Consider the following 26,469-nt stretch of genomic DNA (forward strand, 5'->3'; position numbering starts at 1 on the left):
TGCCAGGGGTAGAGAATGCTTAAAATGAATGAAAAAGAATCCTTAAAATGGGTCCATCCCCTTTTGTGTAATAATCCTATTAGGTCACATTCTGTGATCTTCATCAAGTAAATCAGGCTCACAACTTCCCAACGTACATCAGGGAAGTGGTTACTGGCACTGCTTTTCACATTTATCCTGCTTTGGGCTTCCCAGAGCCCTTCATGAGTGTGAGCAGGTCCAGCTGTCATTCCCCAGGTTTTGGCACGATGCGAGTTGTCCAGGGTTAGGTCTGGGCACTCTAGAATAAATATGCGGCATAAAACAATTGTATATGGTATCTGCATGCAATTGTAGGAAATGAGACGCAGAGGAAAAAGTAATCTAAGCAGCTGGTTTATGGATATGGTTTATTGAAATGGTTTATTGAAACCCTTTCCATTGGTGGTCTTTTTTTTTTCTTTTTTTTTCCTTTGGTCATATCTTTGGAATAAAACGTGTTAAAATGAATTTCTGCATGTTTCACAGGTAGCAACAGCAGCCTCTTCAACACCAATAGGCTTTTTTCATGTAAGACATAAAACGTTTGACATGGAATGTACTATTAAAGCCAGACCGAGGGGGGAGAGGCGTTCAAGGACTGATTTCCATTTCAAACTGCATTCTGGCACTTTGTACTCCAGCACCATTGGTGGATCAATATTTAATGCCCGGAGATTCTGGCTCTGCAGGAGTCATGTCAGGGGACCTCTAGAGCCAATCTGCTTGGGTAGAGGAGTGATAATTATTCATGGGCTCCTGCCTCTTGCTCCTTCTCTTGCACAGCCCCACTCTGCTGACTCAGTGCCTTATTCAGTCTTCTCTCCCTCTCTCCACTGCTGTAGCTGGACCCCTTTGCCTTCACCACCTCTGAGAGCCTGCACATCCCACCATGGCTAAAACAGCAATGGGTAAGAAACCGCATCTCTTTTCCTTCAGCCAGTACAACAGCCACTGCTCCTGGGAGCACTGCCTGCACCGGCAGCTCTTCTCAGTGGCCCTAAAGTTTAGAAAAATCAAGACGACGCTGAACATATTTTTATTTCTTTGATGGGAAAAAAAAAAAGGGGGGGGGTGAGAGGGGAGGGGACCCCGGGTCCCTTTTAACATCCTGAGATCGGATGAAATATTTACTGATGGGCGAGGTCGGCAGCGTGAGCGCAGCCTCATTTTCGGAACGGCTTTTCTTATTTTAAACATTAGTCTATCTCAAGGCACCAAAGATACAGAGGCAGATATATTTATTAAAAAAAAAAAATAGAAAAGAAAAAAAAGAGAAAAACGAGCCGGAAAGTTATCCCCGCCGTAAATACGCCTCCCACCGCCCCGCAGCCCCCCGCCGGGAGGGGCAGCGCTTCCCCCTTTTCGTTCCCAAACGAGCCTCGGACGGCGTGGGGGGGAGGCTGTGGGGGAAATCTGGGGAAGGGGGGTCCCAGGGGAGAGGCACCCCGAGGGGGGACCGATGGGGGGGGGGGGCTGCGGGCGGGGGGCCGGGGGCTGCGGCGGGCACCTGCTGCGGAGCGCACTGCGGGCCGGCCGCGCCCAGCCCGGCGCCGGGGGCTGCGGGGGGGCGAGGAGGAGATGGAGCCGCCGCCTGCCCGCACCTGCAGTCTGCCGGGGGGGGGGGGGGGGATGGAGGGAAAAAATGGGGGGAGGGAAGTAGGTCACTGCATCGTCGCTAGCTGGTGTTTTCTAGCGGGTCCCACCCTGCTTTGGTTCTCTCTCCCAAGGGGCAGCTTGCGGGGCTGGGGCGATGTCGCGTGTTGGAGCCGGCAGCCCCCCCGCACGGCTCGATGCCCCCCCCCCCGAGCCGCGCCCTGCCGCCGCACCGCATCCCGCATCCCGCACCCCGCGCCCCGCATCCCGGGAGCGGCCCCGGCCCCGGGGGGGCTCCAGCCCCCAGCCCCGCTGTGGCCGCCGGGCGTTGGTCCTGGCGGGGGGGGGGGGGGGGGGGGGGGGGAGGGGGGAAACGGGGGGGCCCGGCGCCAGCCCGGCTGCTGCTGCTGCCCCTTTGTTTGCGGGAGGCTGCTGAGATGGGTGGAGGAGCAGAAAATCGCAGGGGAGGGCGTGGGAGAGAGAGACGCAGAACAACCGTGGGGTCAAAAGCATTCAAACCCTGCTACTTCATGATTTTTTTTCCTTTTTTCTTTCTTTTTTTTTTCCTTCTTTTCTTTCTTTCTTTCTTTTTTTCTTCTTTTTTATTTCTTTTTTTTTCTTTTTTCCCTTTTCCTTTCTTTTTTTTTTCTGTGTGGGGGGGTGGGTGGGTGTGGAATGAGGCAAACCCTACGCTTGTCGCATTCAAATACAAGTTTCCACAATCATTCACCATTAAAGCCGTGCACACACGAACCACACAAAATAATGATGGAGTGCCCCACCGTGATTATGTTCCTTTCCCAAGAAACGATTCCCATTCCGTGCAGATGCTGTTACCACTCTTAACCGTGTTGCACGAAGTTGCACCGAATCCTCCTGGCGCTGGCTATAAGTGATGCATTGCACATTTATTTATCTGAATGCTGATCTTCCGCTCCCGAGGAATAATCGGTGGGGATTGAAAGCCTTTTACCCTGGCTGTGGCACCCCTGGGAAGGAGGCATGAGACAGCTGGATATGCAAATAGAGGAGAGGAGACAGGGCTGTGGGAGTCTGGCCAGCCCTGCAGTGCCGAGCACGCCGTCCCCTCCCCACTGCAGCAATCTGGTAATCGGTATTGATAATTTGTAGTCAGCTGGAGACTTATCGCTGCAGAAGGCCCTGCAAGGAATCCTGTCAGTGGGAAGGAAAGGGCTCTTCAGCCTTTGATTAATGATCTCGCAGCACACAAATATAAAGGTTTCTGCAGCAAGAGACATGGCGGAAATCATTAGATTTGCCCAGAGACCGGTTGGCTGTATGGCTCCCGTTTGCCTATTAATACCTGGTTAACCCGCTGCATAGGAAGGCAGTAAGAAGCAATATAACCACCTAGCTCAGATCTCTAAAAATGCTAATTGCAACAGCTTTCAATTAAAAAGGAAAAAACATCATTAAAAGCATCTTTTCTTTTTTAAACTCTCAAAGGTAAAGGCTTCCCTTTGCCATTTCTTTAACTTTATTCCTCCTTTCTGTATTTATTTTAGGGAGATTGTGGATCTAGGCAGCATATTAGAATAAGCTATTTCATCTCTATTTTGAGAATTTCTTCAGCAGAACAATTTTTATTGTCATGTAGAAGAACAGACTTGTTCTCAGTCATACACATTTCCAGCTACTGCTAAATAAGCTACATTTGCTTGGTACCTAAGCTTTACCCAATAGACGACTGAGAGAACTACACAGTGCCTGAATTTTTTTCCCTTTTGAGCACTGTAGTTTGCAAAGTGGCAATAAAGGCTAGGTCCTGCTGCCATCGGAGCCAACAGAACATTTCTAATTGGCTTAAGCTGGCCCACCATTATGTTTCTGGCCCCTCTCCAGCAACGCACTTAAGCAGGTGTCTGAGTTTGAGCATGTGAACAGTCCCACTGGCTCTAGGCAGAAGTCTTCGCCTAACTCAGTTTAGGCAGATGCTAAATACCTTGATAAATCTGCTTTTATCTTCTGCCATAGAAAACAATTATATTTTTTTTAGTCTCTATTAAATAAAATCTTTTCAAGGAAAACTCAATTGATTTACATGGGAATTTCAACAGCTACAAGAACTTTCTTGTAAACCCTGACTGCTGATAAAGTTCTTTCTGTTTAATTTGCATAATATATGAATGATGCACATCATGCACAAGCATGCACATTTATGTGTTTTATTTTAAAGTTTCATGTAACATGACTGCAGAAAATCTGAAGGCTTTTAAATTGTACTCATCCCTTGACACCTTCTTCCAAATAAAATCTGAGTTATATGGATGGATTTATTCATACCTCATGCTTCCTACTGCACAAGCTGTGCCTTAGAGAATGTTAAATCAACTGCTTTTTTTTCGGGTGGGGTCACTGCAGACCAAATAGGCCATGTATGTGGTTGAATAAACTCTCCTAGGGTAAGTACATTGAAGTGTGAGGGTGAAGCAGGCAGTTGTGCCAATGGAACTAAAAAAGGTGTCTGAACCCATTATTCGAGAGTTTTCTTGTGGTGTTTAATTTAAAGACTATTTGTTCTGAAAACATGTTCAGACAATTACCATACAAAAGGTCTCAGTCCTGATTATGGTCCTTGTTTATTTTATAACAATTCATTTAACAGAAATACATGAGATTCATGTGAATAATGTGTTAAAGAAGTGTTTTAATTGAGATCTTGAGATTAGGATAACAGAATTTAGGCAGCCCCACCTAGCTTCTCAATAGCACTGATCAAACCGTTGTAAAAGTGCTTCAGAGTATTGTTCTGTTTTATCCTCGGCATTTTAGTTACACGCTCATATCTAGATAGTTAGCTTGATGGATGCAATGTTATTGCTCAGTTTGTCTATTAATGGACTGCTACATTATTGTTTTATCTGGTATGTAAACATACATGTGAAGTCATAAACATGTGCATGATTGTTGATTTTAACTGGTTCAATTATTTTAATAACTAGCTTTTTTACTGCACAGAGCTAAGCATTTTGCCCTGATCTGCCACTACACTTAAACAATTGCTTTGTCTTTAACAATTTCACATTAGTAGTCATCTGGACGTCAATGGCAGAGAAAAGCTTCAACTTAAACAACATATGGCAAAGTGCCAGGCTGCATTCAGACTCAACATCCTCCTTTCCATACTGTGCAGGTTTTAAGTGAAGGTTTTAATCATTTTTTTCCCCCTTTTATATAGAAAGGAACACAAATCATCACTGAATTATTATTAATTGTCAGAAAATCACATATTTGAATAGAGCAATAGGAAATTAAAATGCAAAGAAATGTAGACAATTCAGAAAAGAGAATTTGCTGTCTCATAATGTTGATTTGACTGAGACACGGCCATTCCAAATTTTGTCAGGGTGTGGAAGAAGAAACATTTCAATTAATCTATTGATCATTCTTTTGACAGTTTTGATCACTATGTTAATGTAAATTTACTAGTGAGTACAAGTCACTAGAGAACTCAAGGTTAATATTTACTTACATTCTTTCCCTGTTTTTAAGAAGTAGATTACTCTTCCTGCTACTGAAAATTCAGACAGTAATAATTTTGAAAACAGTCCATATGGTTAAGAATTTATATTGCCTCATAGCAGTTCTTTACTTACCCTGTGAAATGCAGAGGCAGGAGAGCAGAGCATCGTCTATTCCATCATCTTATGGAAGGCATCCCACAACATGCTGAGGAAATAAAAATAAAATTCAGCAGCTTGAATACTCCCAAAATGTTCTCTCACCTCTACCTCCATCACCTCTTGTCCAAATATAAGCTCCATCTAGTCTAAAGGCTTCCCTATTTAATAATGTATTCTTATAATTCATTCACATTGATTTTGTCAGCTTTTCCCTTAATTAATTAAGCCTGGAATCTTTTTTCATTTCTTTGGTATTTGGAACTATAATAACACGTTTCTCTAGATCACATTTCGCACACATTTTTTTACCATAATTATGCATGTAATCTAACAGCATGGTTACATTTTTCCCAGGTGACATTTATATTCATTTCTTTAGAAAAGAATTTTCCATTTTCAAATTAATACCATTAATTAAAAGACTGATTATAGCAGAGGGACTGGATGATCATATTCAGCAATACATTTAGGTGGCATTTTAGCCTTCAAAGACTGTGCAAAAATGAACTAATTAGTTTTCCTAAAAGCCTCCTGTGAGAAGTAGGCATTATCACGTACTCTGAAGCACAGAAATCAGAGGATTCCCAGGACAGGTAGGTCTGGGCAGTACTTGACCCATGTAGCATTTCCGTGTAGGTCTATTTGAACTGCCTTATTAGTTCATAGACAAAAGCAACAAGAGATATTCAGCGCTCCTGAGAAATAAATCAAGCCCTAGGTGTCTTAAACTAGGCATACTAAAATGGTGCCACTCCAAAAAATTGATGTAGTTGGAAAATTAACTCACTGAAATCTTTGTCAAATATTACACATCACTTTAGTTACCACTTGACCTCAGGGGACTGAAGGTGGCAACTAGTCACCAATTGTTGTGCTTGTAGGCAACATCTCAGCTGGAATTGAAGTCCTCCAACAAGCGTTTTCCTTAAACATGCTCCCCCCAGGCTTTATCTCTATTAAGTACATTTTTCTTTCAACTTGCATTATCAGGCCTCATTTTTTTTCCATCCTCGCACTCTCAGTACCACACTGCTTTGAGGAGGAGCAAATAGGGCATCATGAAACAGCAGTGATCACTCACCACTGCAGTAACTACCTTCAAAAATCCAATGTTAATTGTCCATACCTTTATAAACAAAAGGTACTGTTGTCATCACTGCAATTGCAGAGAACGTCTTCTTCAGCAATACTATAAAATGGATGGTAGATGAACCAAATTCACAAAACAAGTCTTGCCGCCATGGAGTAATGGAGTTCAGTCACTGGCTTCAGCACAATCAGGGCTGGTCCTGAGCCCATGGGGAAGCAGAAATCTGGTAGATGATTTGGAGGAATGGCTGCTATTCAAGATTTTTCCTAGGGTGCACATAATCCTCAGGTGATGAATCCTGTGGATACTGTGGAGAGTGGATTCCAGTGTGATGCTAGAAGTGGGTCAGTCTGTCTGTGAGAAGCAGCCAGCAGTTCTACCTGGGAGGCCCTTCTCGATTCTGAAAGGTGCTGGGCACCCATGTCTACAGTGAAGGCAGTGTCTGTTACTCTAGTGGCTCAGCACTTTTCAAAAACTGGAAGAATATATCTTGGAGATCTCAGCATGCACAGACCTCCATCCTCAACCAATGGAAAAAAAAAAAAAAAAAAAAAGCTTAATGCAGAAGTGCTGGCCCCTAGGGAACAAAATATTCAAGACATCACGTGTCTGAGCAATATCCAACATACAAAGCTTCTCTCTAATTATTTCATTTTCTTCCACTTACTATGTTTTTCCTGTCTGATAATACATAATTTAACAAAAGACATGAATTTAAGATCTTTCAGCAGGATGTACAGTTAAACTGATGCACAGCATCTACATGAAATATTAGGCATTGCTACACACATTTATAAACATTATTTTCTGTATGTTTGTAAGTTTGTCTAATCCAAACTGTTCATTAAAAATTATAATTTGTACACTCATTCAAATACACAAAACCCATCATTGTTGTAACAGTTATTATGCGGAGACATTTTGATCCTTCACACATTAGATTCTGAATTACAAACCAGGATAGTTGGGTTTTGTCGTTGTTGGTTTTTTTTTTTCCTTTTTTTTTTTTTTATTCCCATTTCTGCCTATGAATGTTTTTTTTTTTAGTTTAGGCAAGTGACTGAGGACATTTAGTAAACCTCTAGGGCACCTGCAGTGGGATACAGGTGTGACTACATCTACACAAAAGGTGGGGAGAGGTCAGCACCTCTGGCTGCGGTCAAGGTCTTCCCAGAGTGATTGCAATCATCACCATCACCTAGAGGAAATACAAGGGGGTGAATGTTGAGACATAAACCTTCCCTCAGGCACTTCCCCTGCAGCTCCTGAAAAGCCCTACTTCAGACTTCTCTCCTCCATCACCGCAGGAGCAAAAAGGTGGCAATGGGTCCACTCCTCTCCCTTGGCCAAACAGCTGGTGGTTGGTCTCCAAGTGTGGCACTGGGACTTGGTGGCCCTAGTCCTTGTGTGTCCACCCTCCCTGGAGAACGCCGGAGCCACCAAGTTGCAGCCCTTACTGCCATCCCATGGGAACAGCTTCACACTGGAGAGAGAACAAGAGGGCAAACAGACTGGGGCATGCGCCCCACCTACTACCTGGGAAGCCCTGGCTTATGGAACAATAGATGAATTGTGCACACTACAGCCAGGGGATAAAAAATAGAAACAGTTGTGGGAGCAGAAAACAAAACATGAGTTTCTTTGGGTGGTAATTAGGACCCTTCAGCTTGAACCCCCTAATTTTTCAATGAGGTTGAACCCATCTCTGTCATTTCCCAATCCAATGTGCTCACCGTAGACAGATGTATCAAAGGGCAGCAGTAAGACAGCCAACAATGTGTCTCCTCAGTAGCATTTTAAAAGAAAGCAGTGGTTGCCCCTGCTTTTATGATGAACCCTGTCCTATCCATGTGGGCCACATTTTGAGAAAACAGGCTGAATAGATTTTCTCAAAGGGTAACAGCTACATTTGAAGAACACCCAATTCCCAATATTAGGGGATTAAACATATCAAACCTGAGGCACTCTTGCTTGCACACAAAAAAAAATAAATAAATAAAAGTGGCATCTACAATGCACAACCAATTAGAAGAGCACAAATTACAGTATTTATGGGTTTTAGCAGCAAAGAGGTCACTTTCTGCAGCTTTGCAAAAAGTTGCAGAATCCACATTTTGGATTTAGAAGCCAGAATTTTCCTTAAAATATCAGTATAGGCATCTAGCTCCTATATTGGATTTATCTCTTACACATTTTATGACTTGCTTTATCTTAATTAACAGGAGAATAATCTTATATAATTAGTTCAGCATTGTGTTGTGAAGTTATGTTCCACAATGTATAGAGATGTATAACAATGCTCTTATGTTCTAGAATTTGCAAAAATCCATACTGATTGGATCAGGAGATGGAGCAACTTACCTTCTAAAGCTGTATTAGCTTTCTGTGCTGTTCATGTACTTCTTATAATCCTTAGGAAATTATTAGGTAAAGAAAAATGATGTGTATATTTTATACTGATTTGCATAGAAAGCTACAAATTGAGTAGTAAGCTTAAGCTAAGGTATGCTTTACCATAAGCTATGCTAAGATACTTTTTAACGTTTAAGATTTTTTTACATTTAAATATATTCTCTAGTCACAGAGTTACTATGGAGCTAAAACTTCCAATCTTAATACTATTTCTGATCCTTTCTAAAGTTATTGAAAACACCAATAATATTTTTTCCATAGTTTTCTTATATTCACATGTTCAGATTCATCCTCTTGTTTCAGCTATGATGACACCTGATGTGATTTCACCAGCAAGATTCCCTGAAATGTCTAAAATTTTTAGAGTTATTATTTTTTCATCTCAAAAGATTGTAGAGACCACATCCATTCACAAAAATTTTGACCTGTATTTTGTCTACGATAGTGTAGTAAAAATTAAAATTTGTAGTTTACCAGTATTTTTGTACTGCAAGTCCTCCCAGCTGCCTGAGTGGAGCTGCAAGGAACCTTTGCATGCTCCCAGGAAATCTTTTAAATTAAAACAGAATGCACAAATCAAGCTCTATTATTTTTAAAGACATATTTTTGAAGTGAAATTCACTTCTGTAATCAGTATTATTAGGCTTTATTAAATATCACATTTAACCTTTCAGATATATTTGCTTTTTTACATCATTCATATGTGAAAAGGAAGAGTAATTGATGTCACTCAGTAGTCATGTTTATAGTTGCTTGCATACACAGCCTTTGTTTCCAGGTACTGGCATTTATTCAATTTATTAAGTAGATGCAATACAAAAGACTATTTCTAAGCTAATACCTTTTCTATCCATTTAGATATTTTTGATACTGTCAAGATTGCAGTCAAGTAGCTTTCAATATTATATTTGTAGATAGGAAAGAAGCCCATACTCATGGCTGTTTAAAAAATAAACATGCAGTAGTTATCAGTAAAACACTTATTCTCAATGCAAATAACTTACTGCTGGGAAAACAATGTTCTAACTCTAAACATGATTTTTTTTTAAGTAGAATACCTATAACGACCTCTTAAGACAAATAACAGTAAAAATTCATTTTAGTCTGTATAGAGGATTCAAGTTCTTCCCTTCTGAAGTGCATTCACTTTTTTTTTTTCAGTAGAGTATCAAGAGGTGCAACAGTGTAAAGACTTTTACCTTCTAGTGGTGGAAGGCCTGAAAAACAGGATTAAATATGACAGAGATACTTTCCAGTGCTCTGCAAAATTCTCGTTATCAGCTGGTGTAGATTACCTATGCTGTTCTGCAGTTCTTGGCTCTTCTGGTATCCCAGTCTCTTCTGCATGAAAAAAGTGACCAGTATTCTCAAGAAGGATAAAAAAAAATACAATAATAAGAATTGAACCACATAATTGAACTGAACCACAGCACAAAACTCAAGCTATTTAGAGAAGCAAACTGGAGCAATCTACAATACAAAAGTTACAAAATTAAATTTAATATATTTCTACTTAGCTATATGGTATATAATTTCCTAGAATAAAGCAAAAATTAAGGAAAAGTATCCTGGAAATGGAATACTGGATCAGACATACTCAGTCTGTCCCTGAGCTGCTGATCTAACATTTTGAGTCTTTTAGTGCTATTTATACCTCAGACAAAAGTCTGAGCTAGCCTTCAAGAAGATTTCTATTTCTGATTTCCCACCTCTGAACTTCCTTACGAGCATCTTGCCATCTAAAACACAGTTTCCCATCTGCTCTGTCCCCCCCACCTACTGACTTCCAGTCCTAATCCATCTCCTTGGTGCAGTTTTCCTCATTTTCTTAACCCAATCTATTTATCTACTGCAGAATATCACCTTCATTCTTGGTCATTTTTTAATCATCCCATTCCTTAACCAACTTTACCCCCCCCCTTTTTTTTTTATTTATCTGCTGTCTAAAATTTCTTTCACCATCTAGATTCAACTCTCATCCCTTCACGCAACCCTTAGTAATCCTCCAATAATCCTCCACACTTCTGAGGGGCCAGAAAGGGAGGAATTGACACCATGGGATAGTTGTTTTCTCTTCTTTTTCTAATTTCCAGAACCCTTCAGCACAGCAAGCAGGAGAAGCAGTGTTTGAAACATTGCTCTCAGCCCATGTGGAATCAGTCACGTCCAGCACGAAGTGTCCTCAGAGAAATTGGCTGAAAAGCTTGGACATGTCTCTCCTCGCCATGGGTGAAGCCTGTAATCAGATATTTCAATGACATTCCACAGCCAGGCCTGGGCAGATTTTTCAATGGTGGAGTGATTTCCTGGCACAGAGCTCTACAGCCCGTCAAACAAATGCAATAAGCATTTGTTCAGTTTATTATGTACAATCTCTGTATTTTTTCCCTAGTCATCTCCCCAGAAATAGTGAAACAAATTTTGCTAAAAGTTTTCCCCAAACTCAGCAAGAGGTGGCCCTCCAGCCAACAAAAATATTGACCAAATTGTTATAATTTATCAAAGAGATACTCAGTGGAAGGAGGACTCATGCTTTCTAATGCAGTGGAGGAAAAAAAAGTGGCAGTAGATGGGAAATAGCAACTGCTCACTGTGGCGTATGGGCTGTACCTCTGAGTGGATAAGATGAGTGAAGGTCAGGACCATCGATTGTGCTAGAATTAGGTCTGATACCAATGTAAATCTACGGTAATAGACCCCTGTTGATTTATGTATGATGAACCCATTTTTTCCCCTTTAAATCTCCAGAAGCAGCAGCTTAGGAAGGAAACATCTCCTTTATTATTTTGAAAAGTCATATAAGAGCCAGCTACACTAATAAAGGAGAATTTGATTATACAGGAAAAGAGACTTTTTAATACAGGAAAAGGAATTTGATTATACAATAAAAGAGAAAAAGCAGGCCATTATAAGTTGACATTTGGATATCTCCAGCTCCTGCTACTTTTAGGATGTAATGAAAAATGTGACAGCCTGTCCAGTTGTGGAAGCTTGATAAGGCTGATAAGGTTACAAAGGACAAGCAGAACGACACAGAAGAGGCTCTGATTTGCCTTTAATGACAGGCTGTTGATGCTGGGATATGCTGGTGCACAGTGTCCTGAAAATCTAGTTATTGGAAGCAAAAAAAACTCCCTTACTGTAAATGAGCCAGGCACCCTTCCACCAGTGCCCCACAGAAATCAATAGAGCATCTCGGCAGGGATTGACTCCAGATGTGGTTAGTTTAGCAGCTGAGAGGTGCCTCTGAATTCATCAGCTCTTCTGTGTAAAGGGAGACCAGTACTGCAGGAAAATAGAGACAGACTGGTAGACAGACTGCTACAGAGAGATAAATAGACTGACAGAACAAATGAGCTCTAGATACCTATATCTTCAGTAATATTTCATAAATGGAAAAAAATCACTAAACTTAAAAACAGTATAAAAATGGGAAGGAGAAAAGAGATACAAAAAACTGTGGTTGATCATGAAAGACTTAATTCAGAGCAGTCATATTATTAAAACCCATATAACTTATTGTAGCTTATAAATTTATGCATTTATTTTACTTCTTCAAAAATCAGCATGTTTCTATTATGTAAATCTGAGCAAAGCTACTTAAAACACAGGTGGCTTCATCTAACCGGTGGTTCTTGTTCTAGTTTTTTATTGTGTTTATTTTAACAAAAATGTCTCACCAACAATTGCTCTCTCTCAGGCAATTTAATCAATTCTGAATAATATACCAATTTAGTTGCACCATCAGCATGGTTTCAAAGAAGAGGCTGTCATTCCTTTTTTTTTTTTCATTCACTTTACACATCTTCTGATTAAAGTACTCAATAATATTTATAATCTATGCCTAACAGATAAATTTTAGCGATATGCTGCTGAGTGGTATCATTATTTTCTTAATTTAGGCAATCAAATATTTGAATATATGTATAAAGACATGACAGGATACAATAGTAAAAGTGTAAATCAGTTCATTAGTAATAATAACTGCATAGATAGTTTAGTCATGCAGAAAAGTCTGAAAGCCACAGAATAATAGACATTTTACAAGTAGATCAAAAATTGCATCTTAGCCCCTCAGAAAGCATCTACTGGGTAAAACTTAAGCGTACCAAAGTCAAAGAGAACTTTTTAATCAACTTGAAAAAAAGCTGGAATTTCATCCACAAATGATCTGATCGCTAGTAAAACATGGTATTTATCAGCTGAAGTTCGGGACTGATGATAACTTCAAACTGTTGTAATTCATTTTACTGGGAGTTAGGATGCATTACTGACAGTAGAATGTTACAGAACATGGACCATATCTTCTAGAGAGGCTTGTAGAGGACCACTTATAAATGGCTACAGCCCAGTGGTTGAACTTTACTGTAGTATATATGCATAGCATCTTTTTTTTGTTTGTTTTGTTTTGTTTTCTCAGACTAAGAAAGGATGTGACAAACTGGAAAATGCTTGTCATCTAACAGGAGTCAAGGTTGCTGAAGACTTCATCCATCACTTTGCAGGAGTCACTTCATTGTTGACACTGCCCAGATCAATTTTACTAATAAAGGCAAAGCATGTCCAATCAAATAAATCTCTAAGATTTATTGTATGGACTGGATTTCATTTTAAGGTTGGCCTAGATAAATGCTTTTAATTGTGGTGAGTTCTGGTTAAAATAGGCACATTTCTATTTGCATGCTCTATTTCCAATATGATGTAGTGATTTCACTCAATAACAAATCTTGCAGAGAACTTGTATTCCTTGTGTTGTGTGAGTTAGCATTCACTGATGCTCAGACTGCTGTTTTATATGCAGTAGTTCCAGGAATTAAATAATCACTTAAACTCTACAAGCTCCCTTAAATTCCCAGTGACACAAAGCCTTTTAAAAATAAAAATAAAAAATAAATAAATTACAATTATGTCTTTATTTTATCTATTCGCTTATTTTTTAAATTGACCCCATCTGTTCTGTATGGCTTATTGCTTGCAAACCTGAAAGGGTACTTGAATCACTGCATTTCAAAAAGAGGTAGGATGATTGGAGAAGTGGCCTCTGGTGATAACTACACCTAAAGGCCAGTAGCTGAATGGGCTGGTGTCTCTTTTGTGCTACCATGGCAAGGTGATCTTGCAACACGGCAAAAGGAAACCATGAGTTTTTTTGACATGAAAGAAGGTAGGATGGAGGCCAGTGAGGAAATGTTTGGCTGGGGGAACAACCAAAGAATGAGCCTAACGGATTTAGTCCAGTAATGTACTGGGGATGAGCTCACCAAAAGCCTGCAGCTAATGTACAAATCCAGAATGATAGCAATAGTGCAGAGGTTCAGTGAGATATGATGCATTTTTATTGGGATAGCAAGAATTAAAGTATGTGAATAAAAAGGAGGAAGGGAGCTGCTGTTGTAAGGTGGTAGCAACCCTTACCTCCCACAATGACACAGGGTGTAAAGGCGAGCGTACTGTGGGAACTGAACCACGGTTCTGGTTGTAGGGACATCCAGAGGTCATCTAGCCTGTCCTGCTGCTTGAAGCAGGGCCATCGCCACTTTGTCTAGCCAACTTCTGAAAGCTTCCGTGGATGATATCATAAATTCCCAAGACACAATTTGTGGCTGCTGATCCTTCTTGCTATCTGGCACTACCTGGGGAAGGTGCAGGTGTGACTGTAATTTCATTGATCTTCCCCCTAGCTCTAAGCAGCTAGTATATCTATCTACATCCCTTAGAATATGCTTTGCCCAGCTAAACAAAACTGGTCCCCTCCACCAGCCTTCACAGGCTACATGCTCAGGTCCCTCACCTTCCTGGCAACCCTTCACTGGGCCCTCTCCTGTTTGTTCATGTTCCTCTTAAACTGGGGGTCCAAATGGTGAACCCGGCCTCCTATACTGTTCATTCACACACTTCTCTTCTTCTGGCCGCCCTCCCCTCTCCAATTCCCTCAGCTGATCCCTTTCAAGGATTGGTGGAAGAAAGAGCAAAAAAGCTCTTCAATGTGAGACTTTTAGTACTGAATTAATTTCTCTAAATAAATAATAATAATAAGTCACTCCTCCAGTATCCTTTCATATTTTATGCTTAGGCTTCATCTTTCAACATTGGCAGGTAGAGTTTTATGTGGCCACATACTGAAACATCATCTGAAATCTCACTTGGGCATTTGTAGGATTTCTTAAGACTGTGTAGAAGACTAACAGAAAACTACCCTATGCTCTTCAATGCTGTGAAAATATATTTTCACTGTGAACATATTGATGGTTGAAATGTCTATGAGTTGCCCCAATTTCTAGACTTGAGAATCTTCCAAAAGATACTTTTCTAGTCAACCTGCTGCCCACTCATTGTAAGATAATGCCAAATGAAAAGATGAGTAATACAGAAACTGCTTTGTATCAACAGGGTTGATCAGGGAGTTGCTGTTATCTTAACTTACTCTGTGCAGTGCTTTCAAAGACCTTCAAAACCTCAAGACATTATTATTGGACCAAAACATTTCTCCAAAGATTAACATACCTTGGTTATGTTTTCTACATGGAGAGACTTTCTTAATTCAGGTTTTAAATTTGTCTAAACTCAGAAATTCGTCTCTTTGGAATATCCTATAATGAAAATACAGCCCATTGCTCCCACATATACCCAATCAAAGGAACTCTTACATTGTTATAAATACATTTGAAAGAAAGGGATTTAAGCTATATGATATAAAGCATTCATAAAGCAGAGCATCAAGACATCTGCACCAGAGTTGTCATTATCACACCTGCATGGGTTTAAAGCAAAAATCTTCAGAATTACATGTTATAACTACAAGCTGTAATGTTAAGGAGCTTTATATAAAGACTCAAAACTCATTTGCTTAGGGCTCATTTTGTTCTGGCACTCAAATTCAAAATACTGTGTTAATTAACACAATTATAACATGTATGTCATTGTATTATTGTAAAGATAGGAGCCCTTCATTTTTACATAATCTTCTTATATATGCCATTTGGAATTGTGTACAGAAATAACTAATGCCTTTGTTCACACAGATGAGACATCCTTATTTTAAAATGTAGCACAAAATTAAAATTCCATTCAAAATCCAGAAGAATGGATTTTTCAGACTGTCTCCTTTCATTGTCTTTTGCATTTTCATATTTAGCCAGTAGTCATGGCAGCTCATGAGTGATTGTGTAGCACAAAGATGCAGTTACACATGTTTGGCTTTGGGTTAAGTAGATTAAACACATGCAGATTGCTCAAAATCAACCAATAAACTTAAGTAAAAAAGCTTTATATAAATACATGTAACGTATATGTATACAGGTATGTGTGACCTAAATAATAAATGCTTCTATTTGTTTCTTTCAGACTCTATAAAATAGGTTTTCTAGCCTATCGGACCAGGTTTGTTTGAGAGGTATCTTACACATCCCTCACAGCAGCATATTGTTTCTAAAATGGATTCTCCCAGTAATTATAGCGTGAAAATAATTGCAATATGTTCTGCACTCACTGAAATGACTCAGCAAGCAAGGAATACGTTTAATTACTGGAATATAAAGATCAAGAGTCCATCCTAACTGCAAATTATAATTGTATTTATCCCATATAATATAAACACTAATTTCTACTTAGCTGACTTGCCCTCAATATTGTCTTTGCCTAAAACAAACAAATGCACCTTGCAATTTAATTTGCAAATCATTTTCCGGGCTTTAAGTTATGACTAATTAATATTTTCACTTTCATTAGTTCAAAGAACAGTTTTTAAAATATTGGAAGACATCAAGGATCTCTGCACTTTGGAGTGGCACAAAGTGTGTGTTAATGAGGATTGTGGTTACAACTCCTATGTGAGTTATTTAAAAATAAGTAAAAAGTATCTGACTTACAGTTCTGGAAAAAAAAAATCATGTAAATCTGATTCCAAATAAAATGCAAGGACCAGACTCTTTGTTAATGGAAACTGGCACAGAGCAATGTGGTTCTGTTCACTTGATGGAGGCACTCTACTTTACAACAGTTAAATTATGAAAAGAGAAAAAGATGGATTCCTTAGCCATTCTTCCTTAATTGTCTGCTTTGCAGAAGTATCTTGAGCCATTTCTTTGCTTGATGTTGTATCAATGGCTTTCTTCCAGAACCTGGGGGTAATTCTGCTAAAAGTTGCTCTATCCAGAAGCCCACTGTGACTCAGAACAATTTGACTGCAATCTGAGTCCAGAGATGTGGAGAAAGGAGGGAGCATATAATAACATAGCTGAAATAATATCAGCACATGTCCAGAAAGAATCTACTGTGTCAGGATGACAAGAAGCAGTAGCAAAACTCTTATTTCAGTTGTGAGATGAAAAATATGCCAGGATTCTGTCATGACTCTCTAGCTATAATATTCACAGCCAATACAGAATAAAATGTCAGCCAAAGTTAGTGGATGATGCAAGGCCAGGTGATGAAAGACCAGGAGGAGTTTGTTGAGCCTACATAAAGGGATCACAGTGATACAAAATCCAGTCACTGGCAGTCTCTGTAGAGGTCATTATGAAAAATCAAATACATGCAGCTGTTCCAAACACACATACATGGCCGAGTCTGAGATTCAGAAAAAATCCGGTGCTGGAAGCCAACTCTGTCACATCCTGCTCTACTAACCCAGTCTTATTGCTAAAATAGAACCTGCAGCACACTTCATACCTTGAGAGACATTGTTTGATCATAGCAGGCTGATCATAACTAACCGGTTACAGCTCTGTTTCATCAATTTTGATTTGCATCCTCACTCAAGAGGCTGTTTCACCAGCTAGCACCTCTATTGCTTGCACCATTCTCAGTGAGACAACCTGGGCCAACAGAGGTATCACTCACACAGAAATCAGGAGACCTGGGTTCTCCATGAAGCCTTCCTACAGACTAAGTCTGTGACCCGAGGCAATTTTTGTCACCTCTGGGTTGTTTCACCCCCAGTGTTCTCTCCCTGGCTTTCTCTCTTACGCTGGAAGGTCTTTGGCACAGGGTGTTCACATCTGATGTGTTTGTACAGAAAGTAGTGCAGATCCCAGCTGGAGCCCTGTGTGCTCCTGCAATACAATAATGAGATGACCTTAAGAGCGTGCTGGGAGACAGCAACCACCTCCAATAGTCTGGTCCCTGACCATGGGGTGCTCCAGGGGAAACTAGTGTGCTCAAAAGGACTCAAAATTGCACCTCCCACCCAGCGCCGAGGTCACCAGCAAGAAAAAAGTTGTAGGCACACTTCTGTTGTGGTGACTGGTACCTGCATGCCAGGCCTGTCAGGGAAAAGCAGGCTGGCTGCAGGTTCTGGGACTTGTGTCCTTCCGAGCTCTAGCTCTGTCCACCCCACACCTCACTTGTTTGTTATCTACTAGGAAGTCCCATCTCCTTTCCAAGTAGTTATCATAGTTACCTGGTGCTCTGGCCACCATTGTGGACCCAGGACCGAGTCAAGCACCACAGCTTGGCACCCAGGAAGCAGCACGGTTTGGGGGAAGCCACTTCTGAGGGAAGGATCATAAATATGTGGGGGTCTCCTGCTACAGGGAACTCCTGACTGTTATAGCAGGTTAGTACAGGTGTTAGCCCCCATCTCAGAAATGTTGAGACAAGATAACCTGTGTACAGCGGTGCTGAGATAGGTGTGTTGAGGCCTTCTGCTTCTCTGGCTTTTATACTTGAACATTAGCATTCCTTCAAACATAGCTTTTAGCCTATGTGGAGACTTAGATTCAGGTTCGGTGCTGCTTACCAGGGAGGATCTTCAAAGCTATGTCAGTAGAAAGTTTGGGGTGAAATGTCTGACTTTTTAAGCCACTTTATATGTAACCTGTCAGAGAAGTAAAGGATTCTAATGTCTCTAATGTGCTGGCAAAAGAGTGTGTAACACTTCAGGCATACAAGGCAAAGGAAATACTTTACACGGTGAGCTTTAAATCATGCAAAGCAAATCCATGCATTCAAAAATTCCAGGGCTTAAGGTTTTGATCCTTAAATCATTCATGTAAGTCTCCGAGTGAGAACTTGGTCAATAGGGATTTACCCTGAGAACAGGAATATTAATGATAGGATCAGACTCAGGCTGATACATGTAGTATCATTACTACTATTACCAGTAGTCTTAAATAAAAAGTAAAATTGAAGATTTTTCTGTAAGACATGACATAGCAAAAATTTCTACAGTACCATCAGATCTGTGGAATTTATTTATTTATTTGCATCCTGGCAGAAGTTCCCTGCACTGCAGTCAGGGTTCAGAAAAATGGATTTTCTTATAGTCTCACCAGTGAGAATTACATACATTGAAATAATACAAAATAGTTAGTTCACTTCTTAACATTCTGACATCAGAAAATAAAGTGAACAGACGTTTGAATCCAATCACACTCATTAAGTAAAAAACATAGCCATGGCATCTGGAGTAGTCCATTTTAATCCAAAAGCATAGTCATGATCAGTGATTAAATTGTAAATTTGGGCGCAGTTTTCAGCTTGACTTGTGCCACCCTGCAATCTGCATGTTGACAAGGTGCCTGTGTTTGCATCTACACACCAGCATGTGCAAGAAAATCAGTACTGGGCGGTCTTTGCATAAGCAAATAGTTGCTTGTGTATTCCTTTGTGTGGGTTTTCCAGTCAGATACTGTGCTGTCACCTGAGCTGTGCTGTAGAAAGGGCATACAAAGGCTTGCATTTGATGGTAGCTTTCATGGTACAATTTGACACAACCTTAATAAGCAGGTGAAGGGTCAGATCTGTCACTCGCATCGTTTGTCTTACGAAGAATTCGTGCTACAATATTCTCAGTCACCACAAAGTAGATTAGATCTGTCCAAGTTCTTTCTTTCTGGACTTATGGTAGGAAAGATTAGAGCTAGTGTTCACAAAGGAATCTCAGTAATTCACAATTTGTTTTCCTTGTTCTGTTTCTTGTTTCCTTTTCATGGTACCTGCTTCCTCTGTGGTATAGATACTGACATATCACAAAATTCAGGGGCAGGGGGCATGACCAAAACTTTATACTTGTCACAATATTAAACTGCTTTGCAGTACATGAAGTATGTAATTTTAAAGACTTGGTTACAAAAGAATGGACACATTTATGATCAGAAGTGATAATAACATCAATTAAATGTTGGGGGTTTTTTGTATGTTTTTTGTGGGTTTTTTTGTTTGTTTGTTTTTAATCAATAGAGATTAATCAAAATTATATTCTAAAAGACGACAACAAGGAAAAAAAAAAAAAGAAAAGAAAAGAAAACAACAAAGGGTGAATGAAATGCAGGCCAGCTATACAAGGTTGTCTTTATAGGGTTGTCTTGGTTTACTTCTATTAAATATCAATTACAGTTATGATCATATAACACCGTTTCACTTAACATAAAAGAACATAGTACATTACTAAAGTGGTTTACCAAAATAAAGTAAAATTACTGGCCAACAGTGTGCCTTCTGGTGTTCATGAAAGGATGTGGCTGTTCATGAATTAAAGTGTTGCTTTGACAAACCAAAAACTCTATCACTTCAAAGGGAACATTAACAAAGTGAAATTTGTAGCAAACTGCTTTGTCAGTAACACCCTTAAGAAATCAGCGCAGAAGATGGCTGTGGTAGGTCTTCTGTACCTTGCATTCCATGCCTCATCAAATCACATTTCTTACTCTTACAGTCTCTTCCAAATCAAAAAGACAAAGCAGAATTTCAGTGACTATAATTCATCACAGCAAGCTGACTGTCTCCCAGGCAAGGGAACGGGGCTGAGTCATGCTATGGGTTGCACATTTTGACCATGGACATTGTGCCAGCTCCTGCTTCCTTCCAGGTGTGCAGAACCTCAAGAATTAGTTAGCTGGTGGGACTTCAAGTTTCAAAAATCTATAACATTTTGTTATATGCAGACTGGATTCAGTAAAGGAAAATGAATCAACAGATTTGTATTCATCAGATGTTAATTATAAGTAACATTTACACTATCTCTCTGCTTTCATGTGTTAAAAATAGTCTTGATTATGAATAATGGACTCTGCTGTGACACAGCAATCTGTCCTAACCGTGCTTTGCCAAGGAACAAAATGTGACAAAAATTGCCCATGGCCCGTCAGTCAGGACAGATTTTCATGTTACAGTGTAAACTGTAAAAAATTCCTTATAGCTATTTGATAACAGATAAGAGCAGACAGGGTGGTTTCACCAGCATATTCCCTAATCTCCCTACTTCTCTCAGCAGCAGGTAACTGGTTGCTGACTTCTAATAGCAGCCATAGCACTCTCCCCTGTTAGTTTCAATCAATGGGCAAGTGAGCTGAAGGACTGGCAGTGGACAAATTTTCTGTCATTAGTGAAGGAGTATGGAATGCATCTGAATAAGTGCATTGTTTGAGATCAGGAGAGCAATTTTGAAGTGAATCATCAGAACATCCCAGCTGACCATGCTTTGGTCTACACTGCAGAGCAATCTCAAAGCCCACAAACTGGTTTAGTTGAGAGGTGAAGAAAACTAGAAGGTGTCCTTTAGTAGTACTACTGTGCTGCAGGAGCTAATGGTTGGTCAGAACATGAGATATATTCTAAAGAAAATACACACAGCATGGGGATGGAGTACGTAGAAGTGTGTCCTTCCACAGATCCTATCCTGCCACATGCTTTGCTGCTTGCTCATGTAGATGTAGTACTTGAAATCCTCTGGGAGATCTTACCTAGATTAGCAAGTAGAGAGCCCTCAAAAAAAAAAAAAAAAAAGAGCATCAAAACATTCACAAGTTCTAAAAACTGCTGTTATATATTACGCCAGAAGTTTCAGGAGGTGGTGATATTAGCTTAAAGCTGTGATATTAAGATACACTGGGGACTCATTCAGGGAAAAAACGTGCAATCTTGAGTTTCAAGCCAATCTGAGATTCTTCTCTGAAGCTGTCAAAGGTTTTACGGGTATTAGGTAATATTTTATTTCCAAGCCTTTTCAGCAGCTATGGATGTGAGGAATTCACTTCTTTAAAAAAAAAAAAAAAAAAAAAAAAAAAAGATGTTCTGAAATAATACACAACTTAGAATTTAAGGAGATCTGTAAATAATAGGATATTCACAGCAAAACCACGAGCATTGTTAACACCAAAATACCTTTTGGTATTACAACCTTCTGAAAGGGTTGTTAGGCATTGGAATGGGCTGCCCAGGGAGGTGGTTGAGTCGCCATCCCTGGAGGTCTTTAAAAGACGTTTAGATGTAGCCCTTAGTGATATGGTTTAGTGGAGGACTTGTTAGTGTTAGGGCAGAGGTTGGACTAGATGATCTTGGAGGTCTCTTCCAACCTAGATGATTCTGTGATTCTGTGATTCTGTGACCTTCTGATTTTTAGCAAAAATTAGTGTTCTGGGATCTTGCCCAACTTTAAATCATTTAATGCATCTAAACATTTAAGTCTTGCTGCCTGTAACTGAGAAGATGATGTTGCTGTCTTTTGTCAACATTGTTCTTCCCTAGTAATTTCCCTATCAAAGCTTTTGTATTATTACGATTACCATCATTTACTTTCCTTCATTTAACTTGCACAGTTAATGCAATGATATGTACCCTACATGACTGCACAAGGAGCTATATAATTAGGAAGCCAGTTGAAACACATTTGGAAAATGAGTTTGGAAAAGTTTATTTGAAAAATAAATTTTGTTGCAATCACTGATTCTCTTTAAGGGTTTTTAAATGCTCCACTATAAACCAGAGCATTTTTGTGCCTACTTCATTTAACACCATAAATCCTGTGCAGATTACATAAATGTTGTGATGTTGGCTTTCTAATTTTTTAACATAAAAAGAATTCTTTTAGGGAGAACATGTTTCTATGGCTAAAACACTAGCTGTACGGGGTTTGGGAAACCAGGGTTCTCTCCCTGTTCAGCCACAAACTCCCTGTGGGACACTGGCCAATAACTCTAGTTAGATCACCATCTACAGGCACCTACATAGTTGTCAATGGGCTAATAATACAGCTTTTTCTTTAATGCATGGCATTTTAAGGAAAGGACAGATGAGTAATGCATGGCTTCTGATATTTAAAGCTGCTAAGTAAAGCTGTTCTTTGTCTGGTCATGGGGGGGAAGTCTTCACACCACTGATGCTGGACACCTGCAGAGGTGTGTAGGTCTTCAATTCCTCTGAGGCCCTCAGACCTCAATTCTCCAACAGGCAAAACACTATCAGCACTGCAGGAGTAGAATACATTAAACACTCTCCCTGAGACAGAACAGGTCTCCTTTTCCATGTTTTCCCATGTCATCCATGTGGTGCTTGGTTTCCAGGGTTGCAGTAGCCTCCAGAACTTGCTGTGAGTGTTCAAGCCAGGTTCTAAGTGTGGCTGAAGGACTTTCTAGGACAAATAGAGACTAAATCAATACCATGAAAAAAAGAAATGTAATGCTTGCAAAGCATGGAAAATCATCCTAATTCTGTCAGTAGCCAGAATGAAATAAGACAATAATTTCACCAGTGTGCTTTCAGTGCAGCTATTGTGTTGAAAGGAAGGAGAGCTGAGCATTTTCTTATCTTTCTCCAGCCATGTTTTGCAGATGATAAGCTGGCAGAACAGACATCCTTGTCTGATTGTTTAAATGCTGCTAGAAAACAACACGTATTCAATGTCAAGCAAAGATAAAAAATAATGACAAGGACCCCCTAGGACACCTCTTTCCATGCCTCTTTCTATAAAGATGTTTCAAGCTATGTGTTGTAGCAGTGATTCATCATACCTTTTACAAGAATGTTTAGCTTTCAGCTTGTGCCATCAATGGCCATGTCTTTGATAGGCAACTTGAAGTCTGTTTTCTGTATGTTTACTAGCCCCTTATGCAGGGCCTCATGTGCTCCCACTCCACAAACTCTCTGCTGAAAAGGATGCAGTTTTGGCGGTGTGGGCAGCTGGCTGGACAAGCCCTCCTCCAAGGACAGTCTGGACGACCACGCCTGTGTGCTTAGAATTACATATGCAGTTAAAAGTTTTGTTGAATTAAGGCTTAAATGGTTAGGCATTTCATTATGTTTGACTACCAACAGATATCAGTTTGATGTCTTTGACTCTTCAGAGGATTTTTAAGTTATTTCTTGCAATTTAGTACTTACGTTTCAAAAACAAACAAACAAAACAAAAAATGTGAAGTCCAAGCTTCCTTGGCAACCTTAGCTCAGAGAAAGCAAAGCCTTCAGTATACTCTTCGTCTGAGGTGCTGTCTTTCTCTTGTGGTATCTATGAAGCTGTATGTCCTTTGGGTGGGTTATTTAGTGTCCATGATTGCCCATGCAAAGCTTCATTAGCTAAATTAATCATGTGCTGGCAGTTAGAAATCCATTCCTAAACTGATGTATCATTCAAATATCACCATTCTTAGCAGTACCCTAGGGTTCTCGAACCCTCATCAACCTCAGGGGCCTTTCTGAGGAAAAATTAAATATATATATATATTAAAAGACTCTAAAGCAGCCACAAGAAAGACTGAATGACAATATCGTATGTATCCAGTATCTGAAGATCAAAGGGCTCTCTGATTTTCATTTAGTAACAAGAAGGATTAATTTGGTCTAGTCTGTTAAGTACAATACTTTCAGCCCAAATTATATTCAAGCCATATTTTCACATGCTGGCAGAAAATGTGTGTCTGCCTCTGTAGATATGATTTTGATAGCAGCAATAATCTGTGTATGCCAAGGTCAATTTTGAAGCAGCCCCCCAACATATATACTTTATGCTGTGTGTGCGGTGGCTTGCGTGATGACTAAAGAGGACTTGGGAGAGCTGGCTGTGGTCTGGGCTCTGTCATTGACCTGCCAAGCAACCAGATACAAGACTATTTTCCAATTAATAAGCTGAAATGTTAGTAATTAGGAAGGGCAAATGTAGAACCTCATGTAATGGCTAGGTATTGATATCACCATTTCTAGAACAATTCATCCTCAGTATATCACTGGGGCCTATAGTAGTTACTGGGCTACAAACTAACAGTAAAGTACAAGCATATTTATTGCATCAGCTGATATACACTATACCTGAGTATGGAAGCAAAGTATTTTGGCCAGCAAGTGAGGAAAGAAAAGCTTATTTGTCTCAAGGACTTACACATATTAAGGATATTATCCTAAGGATTTTATAAATGTATCCTCATTTCTGGATTTAATTTTAATTATCTGGATGACATTTTCATTTGTAACAGATAATGTGTTTAGCATCTGCCTATGGCAATACATGGGCAGTGTTTCTGTTCTCAATTGCATTTGGGTACATCATAGAATTTTGTAAGAGCTTCATTTCTCTGCACCTGCCAGGAGATAGTGGGGTCATGGCACTCTTCCAATACTAAATACATTGCCTAGTAGCCAGACTCACTTTCTATAAACCAAAGATGACTGTATTCATTTTAGCTGAGGTTGAGGTCATGCAGGAGATCAGAAGCAGTCTCTGCAATAATGAGCATCTCATATTTGATGTGATAAAGACTCCATGTCCAGAAGAAATAGCTGAAAGTAAATATTCTAGATAAATCTGCCAGGTGCATGATCAATCAGATTTTCTGGTCACTAGTCTGTCATCCCAGTTAGAGGCTCACTAAGGAGAAATTGGGGAAATTAATTATGCTAATAAGGTCTCTCATTTCAGCTTACAAGGAAAAGATGAAGGAGCTGTCCATGCTGTCTCTGATCTGCTCCTGTTTTTATCCTGAACCTCGCAACATGAACATCTATAAATATGATGGTGAGTAACTTTCATTGGAAATCATCCTGCAGGTCAGATAATGTGCTAATGCTAGGAAACGACTCAGATAACCATCCTGGTACCTAATGTTAGGCAGTCGATACTTTGCTGATTTAACAATTCATTTGCTGATCTTGGCTGTTGTCTTCTATTAATTGTGTATTACCTGTGATTCTCAATATTGGTCCTAATAGCAACTAACTAAATTTTTAAAGCCCTTTCCCAGTGAACTGTATTTTTTCCCAGTACCCTGAGAAATACTTCCCATTTGAGAATTACAGATCTTCACAGCTGACATAATTCCCAAGGAAATGAAGAAAAGATGAAAGCATGCTTAAAAAATTAATCAGCTTGGGCACTGCTCACATGGGGCGTGAAATGACACAGAACGCCAGTAAGCTTCCAAAACTGCTGTAAATTTTTATTTTTATAAGATTAGGGTATAATTAAACTATTGTAGATAAAATGGGATGTTCTTCTGAGAACAGTTTTCAGCCCATAATCTGCTATTTCATTTTAAATGTCCAATGCAAAGATGCTAAATCTTTTGTCTGTACTTCTGATCCTACATTAATGTCAGTGCTGCTTCTCTCCTTGATACCACCAAAGTATTGAAAGACTTACCATTTCTCACTTTATCATACAGACATGGAAGTTAAACAGATCAACAAACGTGCCTCGGGCCAGGCTTTTGAACTGATCCTAAAGCCGCCATCCCCGGTCTCAGAAGCACCACGAACTTTAGCTTCTCCAAAGAAGAAAGAACTCTCTCTTGAGGAGATCCAGAAGAAGCTGGAGGCTGCAGAGGAGAGGAGAAAGGTATTTTGCCTTAATAAAATACTAGTAATTACACCAGACATTGTACAGGATAACAGCCATGTCTCCTATCCATTGCCATCATTGTTTTGCATTACCATCACTGAACCACAGTATGTTTGCATGGACAAAAGCTATTAACGTGTTTAAAGAAACAAATTAGTTTATTT

At 39.8% G+C, this 26,469-nt stretch overlaps 1 protein-coding gene across 1 annotated transcript in view; it reads left to right on the forward strand.

The window, feature by feature from the left end:
* Nucleotides 1–695: 695 nt before the first annotated feature.
* STMN2 (stathmin 2) overlaps nucleotides 696–26,469 on the forward strand; it is a 39,769-nt gene continuing 13,995 nt past the window's right edge. The window contains exons 1-3 of the mRNA XM_013172429.3: nucleotides 696–929; nucleotides 25,388–25,483; nucleotides 26,130–26,302. Of these exons, the coding sequence (XP_013027883.1) occupies nucleotides 911–929; nucleotides 25,388–25,483; nucleotides 26,130–26,302 (288 nt within the window). The 5' untranslated portion in view covers nucleotides 696–910. The remainder of the gene's footprint in view (nucleotides 930–25,387; nucleotides 25,484–26,129; nucleotides 26,303–26,469) is intronic.

The sequence above is a fragment of the Anser cygnoides genome, chromosome 2, assembly GCF_040182565.1.
Source record: "Anser cygnoides isolate HZ-2024a breed goose chromosome 2, Taihu_goose_T2T_genome, whole genome shotgun sequence".
NCBI lineage: Eukaryota > Metazoa > Chordata > Aves > Anseriformes > Anatidae > Anser > Anser cygnoides.